The sequence below is a fragment of the Nematostella vectensis genome, chromosome 7 (genome assembly GCF_932526225.1).
Source record: "Nematostella vectensis chromosome 7, jaNemVect1.1, whole genome shotgun sequence".
Classification (NCBI taxonomy): domain Eukaryota; kingdom Metazoa; phylum Cnidaria; class Anthozoa; order Actiniaria; family Edwardsiidae; genus Nematostella; species Nematostella vectensis.
The window spans coordinates 3,708,690-3,721,102 of record NC_064040.1 but is presented as its reverse complement, the minus strand read 5'-3'; the positions used below and the strand labels follow the sequence as shown (position 1 = coordinate 3,721,102).

General features: G+C 38.1%; 2 protein-coding genes across 4 annotated transcripts; one reads left to right on the top strand and one right to left on the bottom strand.

The window, feature by feature from the left end:
• Positions 1-902: 902 nt before the first annotated feature.
• LOC5514955 (menin) lies at positions 903-6,056 on the bottom strand. Its single transcript, XM_001635021.3, has 5 exons — positions 5,304-6,056; positions 3,569-3,909; positions 3,390-3,430; positions 2,307-2,531; positions 903-2,052 (listed from the first exon to the last, which is right to left on the bottom strand). Exons 1-5 carry the CDS (start codon positions 5,668-5,670, stop codon positions 1,407-1,409), a joined length of 1,620 nt encoding a protein of 539 aa, XP_001635071.1. The 5' UTR covers positions 5,671-6,056; the 3' UTR covers positions 903-1,406.
• A 138-nt stretch (positions 6,057-6,194) lies between these two features.
• Positions 6,195-12,200, top strand: LOC5514954 (eukaryotic translation initiation factor 5). 3 transcript variants are annotated; one of them, XM_032384506.2, is made up of 11 exons: positions 6,195-6,314; positions 6,439-6,546; positions 8,282-8,549; positions 8,762-8,843; positions 8,929-9,101; positions 9,540-9,679; positions 9,788-9,899; positions 10,048-10,209; positions 10,504-10,665; positions 10,843-11,010; positions 11,557-12,200. In XM_032384506.2, exons 3-11 carry the CDS (start codon positions 8,475-8,477, stop codon positions 11,788-11,790), a joined length of 1,308 nt encoding a protein of 435 aa, XP_032240397.1. In that variant the 5' UTR covers positions 6,195-6,314; positions 6,439-6,546; positions 8,282-8,474; the 3' UTR covers positions 11,791-12,200. The 3 variants fall into 3 exon arrangements, with proteins under 3 accessions (XP_032240397.1, XP_032240396.1, XP_048585855.1); XM_032384505.2 differs by having other exon boundaries at positions 10,843-11,025; XM_048729898.1 differs by lacking the exons at positions 6,195-6,314; positions 6,439-6,546 and adding an exon at positions 6,328-6,386 and having other exon boundaries at positions 10,843-11,025.
• The last annotated feature ends 213 nt before the right edge of the window (positions 12,201-12,413 follow it).

Below are 12,413 nucleotides of genomic sequence, written 5' to 3'. Positions count from 1 at the left end.
GAGCTTTGGTGTTTTGAAATTGTGGTCGTTAACGTAGCTGGTCTTACCGATAAGTTGGTCGCTTACGAGAGCTTAGAATTACAGAGTTTGTGTGACAATTCAATCGGTGATTCGTGATCGTTATCGGGGCTGGTCGCTTGAGCGGTCGCTCATTCGACTGTAGCTAAACGGTGATAGTCGGCGACTCTCCCTAACAGCCGCTCTTAGGTTTCGCCAAAACGCCAATAAAATAATAGTATATCAAATAAAAGCGTGCACGGTGTACCTGCGTACCTGACTGAAAACGATCTCGCGCAAGATCACACGATTTATCACACTTAGCCCAGGCAATGGTTTGGAAGCTTGTCCAGAGCTAAAACCATTGCCTGGGCTACCTGTGGTTTCATATGAATGAATATCACTTTTGGTAGGAAAACTACCCAACTTCCAGAGCTAGAAATCAAAGATATTTAAATAAGAGGAAATACTGATAATGCTATTAATATGAGACGCCAGAAATGTCTGAAGCTCGCTCTAACGATTAGCACCTCGACTAGAGTGCACAAGGTTCCAGACCAATCAGAACGTGATTCACGTCATTCACTCAGTGAAAGCTTATACGAAAAAACACCCGGTCTCGTTTCTTACCAAACCCTTTTGGCTTGCTACACCGGCTAAGGGCGGTGCAGTAGTGAATGAGTTCATCATCATTTGGGCATCGGGGCCTGGTACTGTAGTACATACTAGGAGAGCACAGGGCGGTGCAGAAGATAATGGGTTTTTCTTTAGGGCGGCACAGGGCGGTACAGAAGATAATGGGGTTTTCTTTAGGGCGACACAGGGCGGTACAAAAGATAATGGGGTTTTCTTTAGGGCAGTAGAGGGCAGTGCAGTAGGAAATAAGTTAAGGCTTACACAAAGAAAGCGTATCAAAGACTTCTTCAACATTACTTGAATAAACTGTCACGTCATTATAATTTGAAATGAGTAGTATTTATCTGTTTATATAATAACAAGTACCCTTTTGACGTTTAGGATGCACTAGAATAAAAATAAAAACTTTTAAGGGACCAGCATACCAAAACTAGACAAATGCCACAAGTGGGGTATACCTGAACTTTGTTTCGCTACCGAAACCTACACAGCTATGTTACTGATTACACTCTTGTAATAAAAATATCAGGATATGTTGGTAAAGCCACAACTCTTTCTACACAAGATGAATTGTGTTGGTTAAAACAAACACCTATCACTAAGGTTTAGTTAGTATCACACACCTCTCTCAGTTAGGGGATAAATATAACAAGTATTCAAATCTTGGTGTTTAAAGGTATGCCAATGATGCCAGAGGGGGGGGGGGGCTTTGTACTGGCTATGGATTCGAACCAATCCTAAAATATACATGACCTAGCTTTTAAAGATAGCGATTAAACAATCGCTGCAGCATTCCAGTTTCTGTCTTCATCCCGTGTCTTTTTGCGTTTTCGTGTGTGGAATATTTCATCTTCTTCTTCTTCCCCTGGAACACCTTCAGCTTTGATCTCTTCGTCGTAATCATAGAGGTAGTCAGCAGTTTTCAGCGTGGACCTTCGCCGGCTTTTTGGCACGTTAACCTGGGACTGTGCAGTCAACTGGAGCTTCATAGCACTGGTATTAAGTTTTCCAGATGTTGTAATCAAGTTCTTCATTTCTCTCATCTTAGCACTACGCAAGCTTAATGTAGGTTTAGACTCTTTAGACCCGAATTCTGCAGTGCCTGCACTTTCTGCGTCATCTGTGTTCGCATTAAATGCTGACCTGCACTCTGGCGCAAACTTCCCAATGGACTGCACCAGCTTTTTAGCCCAATCAGCATGTAGGACAGGAGTCGGGCTGCCTTCCTCCCATAGACAGATTCCATCATAGAATTGTAACACGAGTGCAAAGAACTTTGGGTCGCTCGTGAGGTTGGTGCTCCCTGTTCCACTAGGATCTGCTTTTGCTACTGCATCCTTTAGGATGTTAGGGATCAGGTCATTAGCGATCTCATGGAACTCTTTGTACATCTCTTCATCATCCTTTGAGTAGTTATACCTGTGTGAAAACAAGGGAAGTTTATTACAGTCAAACTCATTCACTTCGATCACTTGTGTCATAAGTCAGCGATCTGTCACATAAATGTACTTGCAGTGTTTCATAGTTTAGTAATGTGGTATGCAACCTAACTTGCACTTTTTCACAATTCATCAATGTGGCGCATAAAACTCAGTTACAGTAATAAATAATCACTATAGACTTGGAGTTAAAGTTAGTATGCCATAGTCAGTAAACATGTACATAAAACTTACTTGCCAGCCACATAACCAGCATCCACCCATGATGCAATGGCTTCGTAGTACTTCTTCTTGCGATAGTAGTAGCCGCCCAAATAAGTGTATGGATAGATATGGTGGTCTGAATACTCTCGCTTGGCAACAGTAATGGCCTCCTTAAACAGCTCCTCCGCAGGTGGCCTACCAGGTGTTGGTGAAATCTCCTCTAAGTCACCAAGATTTGCAATAGCCATGGGGTACCTAAGAATCGGTTACAAAGTAAGAACTGTGAAATACCTAGGTATAAGTTAGCATGGGGTGTCTAAGTCTAAAGCCTTGACCAAACGGAGATGAAAGTCAATGAGAGTTTCACTTTTTCTAGCTCTCACTAGACTCCGACCAAAGTGTCTTTGAGAGTTGGCGAGAGTGGTCAAAGAATCAGCACACGCTACTCTTGTACATAAGTGTGTGCTGCTCACATGTCCTTTCAAAGAAAAAATGAGCTCATTTTTTTTTTGGGGGGGGGGGAAAGGAAGAGCATTATATTGAGTTTGGAATTTGTGATAATTATTTGATTTCGGGATTCATAACTGAATCTGGAATCTTTGTATAAGGCAATAATCATAAGATACCAAGGTGAAAGACTTGCAATAACCATGGGGGTATCTTTGATAATATTAGCAACAACCATAGTAAATCATGGCATAAGTAATAACGTGGAGGTCTGTTACAAATCCTGCAATCTCAATGGATAAACTACAGTGGAGCCTCATTACCTTGTTACACACCATTTACAAAAGATACACAAGAAAGTATTCAGAATATCAGGGGTAAAAAGGACTTGTAATTGCTTTCTGTTACCATTAAGAACAAACATTATTGGTACTGGTCAAAACATGAGGTTAAGGTTAAAAATCCCAGTAATTTTACATTGTTGCAGTTTCACTGGTTTCAATTTTTGGATGTGGGGATTGCTCATAGTCATAGCACAATGGAATAGTCATAGCAAACATCTTCACTTCAGATACAGATAAAAAAATAAAAATAATAATAATAGGGGATTGTACCTTAATTTAAACCTTAGGAAAGCTGTACTGCAGTGCAGCAGACTGTACTTACGTCTTGATGTGTCCCATGTCATACAACAGCCAAAGCAGTTCCTGCAAACAGACATGAGATGTTTTTAAACCAGTGGATAACAAACAAGATATTTGATTTTCAAAGATGAGCCAAATGATGTTTGTAGTTGTTAAAGCTTCATGCTGATGCCAAATGTAGTGTGAAGAACTGACTCCTACCTGTTGCAGTTGTGAAAGCTGAATGCTATCTGTGGTGTGGTTGATATTAGGGTTGATAGATGATATAATTGAGGCAACCTCCATGTGTCTAGTACAGTGCACAGCATTGCCATTAAGGTAGAGCCAACTGCATCTGTCATCATCTTGGTATATCACAGGCTTTCCTCGCTTGTCCTCATTCCCTTTACCATGCCAGGTTACCTCCGCCGTCTCTATCTTATCTTTGCCAAATACCACCCAGGCATGGTCCTCTGACAGCGCAAGGTGGACGTCATTATAACCTAGAGCTTGGCACATGGCAACCACAGCAAAGGCAACACCAAAACAGTCCAGGCGATTCCCTAGATGGAGAACAAAATATTAAGGGGTCAAAAAGTGAATAAAAAAAAAACAGTTAAAATTAAGTACTTGGGGGTCTCTTTCCATGGTTTTGTAAACTTTTATTCTCATATCACTTATGCTATTGCACTCCATCTTTAGGATAATGCAGCTGGTGGGGCATCACTGTAATGCATGTGCCTCTCACTTCTGGATCTGTGTACTAAATTTCTGTTTACTATGTGGGATTGATTGAAAGGGGATTCATTGAACTGAGTCAATTCAGGATTGAATTGGGATTGATTGAACTATTAATTGTTCCTTTAAGGCGACTAAAATATTTGTTTCAATGCTATGACTATGCCATTTGGGTTAATAAAAATCACCATGGCAATGCAAGAGTTGAAATGATGGAGATATATCAATATCAAAAGCGTTATATTATCTTTTTTCACCAGCAGGTATTATGATGGAATATTTCGGATTATTTAATCATATGTTTATAAAAAAAATAAGAACAAGAACACTTTAGCAAAATAATTATAATGTTTTCGAAAATTTCTTTTTTCTTATATTTCAAATGCTTCTTTAAATAACAATTTAGTTCCACCTTAGTACTTATATAAACAATTTTGTAAACAAATTTTAAAAATTTCTTCAATCTGTTAACACAGTGTACATGAGTTTCCGTGCCACACAAATGTGAAAACTGGTGTTCATGCATGTGTATATGCACCAGGCTTGAAAAGTTTACATTGTGATGAATGAAGCAAAGCCCTAACTCTGAGCGCTGCTGCACACACTTTCAAATCTAAACAAGGTGAGCCTCCTAAAACAATGAATCTGCTTTGTTACCCTCCCCCCCTTTTACAGTGAGGACACAGAAAGCGGGCCATGCTGAACAACTTTGACCAATCAGATTCGGATTGAACACCGTAAACATTTTGAAAAAAGTTCAGACAATGAGTCGTCGACAGTGGGAAAGTGGCTCGATCACTTGAGTGATAAACAACGTCCGGTGTTTCTCATTGGCTGAACTTTTCTTTTAAAAATGTTTACGGTGTTCAAGCCTAATCTGATTGGTCAAAGTTGTTCACCATGGCCCGCTTTCTGTGTCCTTACTGTAATACATTATTATACGATATATTAATCACCATATTCATTATTATTGTAATTGGATTATTCATTTTAAAACCAGACGCCTTCAAGGTAATTATTGCATTGGTTTATTGTAAACCTACTCTGCTCCATTTCATATATGTAATAGCTTACCACTACCACCAAAACAATGTAATTTAGTAAAAGTTTGTTATACAAAAATAAATAACTTCAAAACTCCATGTACAATTAAAAAAAGTCCAAACAGTCAGACAATAACAAAGGTGCAAACAAGACTAGATGATACTTTGATTCTTACCAGTAAGAAAGCTGTAAAGATTTTGAATATGAGGTCTGTCTTTGAAGTAGGATTTTGCCAGACATCCCCAAACCAGGTCCGCTACATTTTTTACTATCTCCCTTGTAGCAGGCAACCCTCCCGCATTAAACGTGAAATCGCGTTGAAGAAGAGCCATAAACTTGCAATGAAGAGCATCAAATGTCTCCTCGTCTAGGCTTGGAGTAGAAGTCGTATCCCCTGCCTTCATAGTGGAAGCACTTTCGAAGAAACCAAGAACGATGGATAACTGTGCAAGATTAGGTTGATCATTTCTCAGTTCCTGGCGGAAGACTTCAACAACGGACTTGATGTCTTTGAGAGGGAACGGGATGGATTTTCCAGCCATCTTGGATTGTCTTAATCTTTTTCTAAGCGGACAAAAGCACTGATAGTAGTAAAACACAGCAAATAACCGTGAACTGGCGCCAATTGAACGAATCGTGCAACTTGGTCGTTTCTTGGTCTTTTGCACTTTTTCCTTTTACTAAAAGTAGATGTAATCAGACATCACAATTCTAAAGTGTGAGACTCTTTGTAAATGACGTTGCAAGATTAAAATGAAGAAGATGGAAACAGTTAAAACTGTTTGAAATTGGGAAGGAGCACAAAACGTTTGTCGCCGATAAACAAATCTCTCCCGAGTAACTTTTCACGGGCTCGTCGGAAGCCCTCGTGATAATCCCGGAAAATCTATTCTATTTTCGGGTTAGGGTGCGAGGGCGTTTAGTATGAAAACAACTGTAGAGAATAAATCAAATTAAATCCTCGAATATATGCTTTTTCTTTTTAGTGAACTATGATATTCTTTTTTCTAGAAATAAAAGCTTGGAAACAGTAAAATCTCCGGAACAATATCGAGCGAATTTCAATAGAACGATGCCTTATCGAACACTATTTTTATTCAGGCATGCGCAGTAGGACTGTGACGTAAAATATAAAAATCACGTGGCGTTCACCAAGTTATCTACATAAAACTCAGCCTTCTTCAAGGTGAGTGTTATGCGTTTCAAAGTCTCTATTTTAACGTTATTTTTTAGCGTGAGACCTTTTTATCCGAAGCAGGTATTAACTACGTTTATTGGTCGTTAATTATGTGTCATTTGGTCTTGTCTAGGTCTGTATTTAGGGATTTTTTCCCCTTCTCGGCTTAGTCCAAGTTCTTCGATTACAACCCCGATTTCGTCATTGCAGGACGATTTTATGAAGTTGTCGAATCATACAGGTATTTCTAGAGTTTCTATCAGTATAATCTAACTACAGTTTGCCTCGTACAGCTGCCTAAATTTAAACCGATGAATTGTTCGAAACACTTAATATTTTCGACAAAATAATTGCGATTTCATGAGTTTTTCCCTCGAGAGCGACGGCCAACTTACTTAATATTCAAACCATCTACTCCTCGAAACCTACTCCTCGTAATTCTAAATTTTAACCCGACAAAACTATTTATTTCACGACGAGATGGAAGCTGTGGTGTTTTAGTTTGACTTGCTTATTATTGGAAATAACACTGGAAATCATGTTCTTTGTTGCCCTCATGTTCAAAATTTTCAATTCTAAGCAAGCGTCAGCCTTCTCAAAAACTAGACAAACACAAAGCCTTGCTCTATTTCACGGAGTAACATTTGCCACGTATTTTAGGAAATTCATAGAATAGGAAATTCTGTGTCCTAGCTTTTCAGGTGTTTACTATTAAACAAATACAAATTTCGTGCCCTTGCCTTTCATTTCATTTATTTTTCTTAAAATCTTGTAATTTGAGTTTATTCAATTTGTATTTATTCCTAAATCATTGTTACACTCATTTATCCATATCCTTTGTTTGTTTTGAACTTCCTTTTCTATGGTAGACCAACTCTATTTTGATCATTAAATATTTAAGCTTTCTGGATTCTTTGGAAGACTGCTCGGTAGGCTATGGACATTTTAGATTGGAATATATTAATTTTCGTTTAAATGGAAAGAATTGAGTACTAACTGACAAGGATATACTTCTTCTAATTACTTTAATGTGGTTCCAGCTCCTGTTAAGTTGATCTATAGCAAATGTATTTATTATGTATTCATTTAAATTTTCTATTTTTTCCTTTCAAATATGTGCAATTGTTATTATGATTATGCCATTTCCACAAATTCCCATTTTATCTCTCACGACTGTGTTAACCATTGTGGTGTTTTTCATCACAATGTTTTGAAATCTTGAGCTATATTAATTAAAGCATTGTATTGGTTTAGATACCCTGCCTTTATTATATCTTTTTTTATTGTATCATTTGTCATTGAGATGTATGAAAGTTTGAGAGATTTCTTTTTTTATTTAAATTTATCACAATGAAGGGAGGCTGAATAACAAAGAATGTATTGAAAAGTATGTCATATCCCAGCCCCCTTATAGGTTGCAAATGTTACTTTTGTTTATCAAGACAAATTCGTAACAACCTCAAGCTAGGTTATTTCACAAATACTGATTCACCAAGTCATCATTATTACATGTTAACATTGTTAAAGTAAAAGTAAATTATTAATATTGATAGATAGCATGAACTATTTGGCCAAGTTCAGACATCTTTGTTTTCATGTGCCGTTCCTCATTTAAATGTATGCAAATGGAAATGAAACAATTGACTTTGTTCATTTGCATGTCTTTGTGTTTGGAATGGTAAGAATGACACCTTACTTATTTTTTAATACTAGGTATGCAAAGACCAAAAAAATCAATGAATAGGTCAAATAGGTTTGGAATTTTACATAATTGACATTTCTTCTTGAAAGTAAGCTCTTTAAAGCAAATTGTTGCTAACTGCCCTTGCACCTGCCCTAGTATGAGTCCTGTTTCAGGTAGAAAATTCCGTTATTTTTCTACTATCAGAGTGTTTTTGTAACAACAAGTCCAAGATGATTAATTTTTAATAATAAAATAACCCAATTTGAGCAATAAAATGTTTTATTTTTTACAGGTTGGAATCAACTAAGTAGGATCAAGATTCCGCTATCAATACAACCTCATAGCAGGCGCGAAGGCCTAAGAGACGTGAGGAGTACTAACTCAAAAAGGTTTATGACGAATACAAAGGTTCGGTTTGCTAGTCCAACAAGCAATTACTTCAGGCGATTAAAAAACAGTAGACTTCACAGAAAGCACATATCAACATGGCTCTGGTCAACGTCAACCGCAAGAACATGGACCAGTTCTACCGCTACAAAATGCCTAAACTCATAGCTAAGGTAGGTAAAGATTGCGAATGCATCCATGTTTATCGTAAGTGATATAATACTACGTGTTGTTTGTTTCATACAGGATAATATACAGATTTTAAAACAATTATTTAGACTTACGAGGGAAAAAATAAATAAAAAAATGAATACTTTTCCTTACATTCTGTTAGTGATACTTCTCTCTGTAGGTGGTACTGAAATTGCACATTGTGTTGTTGTAGGTGGAAGGCAAAGGGAATGGCATCAAGACAGTTATTGTGAACATGCCAGACATTGCCAAGGCTCTGTCCAGACCACCCTCATGTAAGTTATCTTCTGTCATGATAATAAAGAACAGTTATGAGCTGTGACCCTGCTCGCTTTATTGATTAGTGGTGCCCTCTTGCAGACCCCACCAAGTATTTTGGCTGTGAGCTTGGAGCACAAACCCAGATAGATCTGAAGAATGAGCGTTACATTGTCAATGGAGCTCACCAGGCAGACAAGCTACAGGAAATCCTGGATGGGTTTATTGAGAGATTTGTGCTATGTTCTAGCTGTGAAAACCCTGAAACTGTACTGGTAAGGTCAAGTTTGCAGATGTACCTATTGGTTAAATACTTAATTTTTCAGAGTTTCTATCTACAAACCTGTTATGGCATCTAGCCTATCAATTAAAGGGGTTGCAGTCGTCTAAGGCTGGTTCTGTTTAAAACTACATGATACAGTGGGCTTAGTTAAAAAAATGAAATATTGATTGTGTACATTCATAGAGTTTTGAAAAGAAGGTATTTTTATTTCGTAGAATTCGAGAGCAGATCAGTGGCGCATGAAAAATTAAAAAAACTCAACCAAATTGCACATATGTTTCTCCAATGCAAGTCAGTGCTTGTGTAGAAAACAGTTTGAAAATTAACTTTGGCTTGGTGGCTCTCAGTTAACCTCCAAAGAATAATTTTTTTACTTTAGTGTTAAAAAATAATTTTTTTACTTTAGTGTTAAAATCCAATGTCTTAACAGGTTGTTGATACTCGCAAGGAAAGAATTGGCCAAAACTGCAAGGCATGTGGTCATCAAGGATTCATCAATCTTCAACACAGATTGATAACATACATCTGTAGAAACCCCCCTACTGGTGAAACTGGTACTCCGTCCAAGAAGTAAGTACAGCTTAGGGTACTCTTAACATAGAGCCACACACCACACATATCATAAGATTAATAACATAACTGTTATATGTTTATGTTTATGTTTTTGTTACTTTCCAGGGACAAAAAGGAACGTCGGAAGAAGAACCAGAATGGTGAATCAAGCCCCACTCATACCGAAAATCAGACCAATGGTGTGGACAAGTTTGACATCCCTGAAATCAACAACCATGTAAGTGGATCAACTACTACTGTGTGTTGCCACAAAGGCGAACTCAGACTTTCCAGACCTGCCAAAGCTTCATTGACCTCCAGACTTTGACTATATCAAATAAATGTGTATCAATGACATATAAAAGATGCTGTACCTCTTTCGCCAGATACATGCATCTGCTGAGGACGACTGGTGTGTGGATACTAGTGAGGCTGCTGTCCAGCGTAGAATGGAAGACCTGACATCTGGTGTCAAGGGTCTCACCTTCACTGATGATCTTGAGAGGCCCGAGGAACAGAGATTCAACATGTTATATGAGTTTGTCAAGGTATATATTCAGCAAGCCCATTATGCACTTATGGCTACATCTGGAGTTTGTACCTCAACATCTTTAAAGGGAACAAAATAGTTAATGTAATAGTAATGACATTCACTGGAATTTCCCTCAACCCCCTTCTCTCAAATTAGACTGTATTTACATGCACGGAAGTAAAACAAATTCTAGGCTCTTGATCATGCCACTATCCTCTCTCAGTTAAGCTAACTAAGCTTCAGTTATTTTTGTTTTCGTTTTTGCTTTTTGTACATAAAATTGATTATGTTAATTAAAAATTGTTTCCAGAGTAAGAAAGAGTTGGGTAAAGTAGACATGACTGGTAAGGAGATAGTGGCAGAAGCAGAACGCCTAGATGTGCGTGACAAAGCAGTACTGGCCATCTCAGAGATCATGTTTGATGCACACATGCTGAAGCAAATCCCTAAATACAGGATGATCTTTCTCAGGGTAAGAACCTTCTTAACATGATACTTATTCCAAACAAAACCCAATTCAGTTTAACATATGTACACTTGATCCAGAAGGAAAAGCTTCATGTGGGCTCTGGCCTCATTTCAAATTTAAAATGCTGGCGTCTTATGGGTCATCATTGAATGAGCATGATAAATGCTTTTAATTTTTCAGTTTGTGAATGAGAATCATAAGGCACAGAAGTACCTGCTTGGTGCATTTGAGATGCTGGTCGGCAAGTCTTACCCGAAGGAGCTCATGCCCAAAGCAGCACACATTCTCAAGGCTCTCTATGACAATGATCTCATTGAGGAGGAGATTGTGCTTCAGTGGGCTGAAAAGGTACACATCTTTAAGGTTGGCATGAAGTTTGACACCATCTGCATGTTTGAAGTACTGTTTTTCCTTCTTGGGGATCCCCACCCAAAGCAAATAAGGAAGCATGAGAGGTAGTTTTGAATACCCAAATTCTTCCTCTGCTTTTCCTTCCTTTTCAAGTGGTGACATTATTAAGGGGCTACGATTGTTAGGCTGAAGCACATTACTACTGGCATTAAGGGGACTTGCGCTAAGAGATCACGTGACTTTTTGGGTGGCAAACTTGCGTGCGCTCAGGGTTTTTACGGCAAAATAACGAAACAAAAAGTAAATTTTTCAGCTCTTACCAATCTGACAGAAAGTTTCTGTGCCAGAAAGGGCTTATTTCCATTGAAAGGTTTTATATTTTCGTCCTTGTCTGGGGTGAAGGCCGCAGCCATTTCTGGGGTTTATTTTGGCTGGAATTTGCCATGCAAAAAGTCAAGTGACTTCTTAGCGCAAGTCCCCTATTAGCTTGAATATGTCCCAAAAGTGTACTGAAATGTCATGCGATTTCTATATTTACTGCAGGTTTCCAAAAAGTATGTGAGCAAGGAGATCTCCACTCAGATCCACGAGAAGGTGAAGCCTTTTGTCCATTGGCTGAAGGAAGCTGAGGAAGAGGAGTCAAGCGAAGAGGAAGACGAAGAGGAGGATGACGACCTGGTGTACGACAACAAGGCAGAGCAACTCAAAGTGGTGGTGGAAAAGCAACCTCAGCAAGCCATTGAAGAAGACGAGGACTTTGACATTGATGCGATCTAACTCTACTGTTCACATAGCAATTTTAGCGCTGCATTCACTGTTAGCATTATGCTGTGTCCTTACCTGATTTAGCTATTCTCTAAGCAGGCTTTGCCTTCTCATTTCCGATGCCTCTCGTCTGTGTAAGTCTTTATTTATGACAATTCACCTATCAAACTAAGAGATTTCGTAGTTTGTGTTATACTGTAAGACTGATGGGTTAAATGAAACCTTGATTTGTAGTGGTACCATTAAAGTAACTACTGGATAAAACTATTGGTCCAGACTAAATGTTTATAGTTTCAAGATAGTAATATCTGATTTATTAGTGCCGAAAGAAAATTATCTTTGATCGTTCGTTTCAGACAGTATTAATGCATGCAATATGCCCTATTGGTTATGTTCGTTAAATAAATTTTTTTGGAATTAAACATTGTCTTGTGTTTGAAAAAAACGGTGATATTCCAGCTATTTTTGTTGTACAGAGGTAGTGCACCAACGTATGCTCACGCCATAAAAGGGGAGCTTATTCAAAAAGAGGGCGGTTTATTCTTCTTATTATTATTGAAGGCGCAAAATTTGAAATAAGACCCCCTTAATAAAAAAAAAATAGAAATAATGATGCTATTAGATACGCGAGTGAA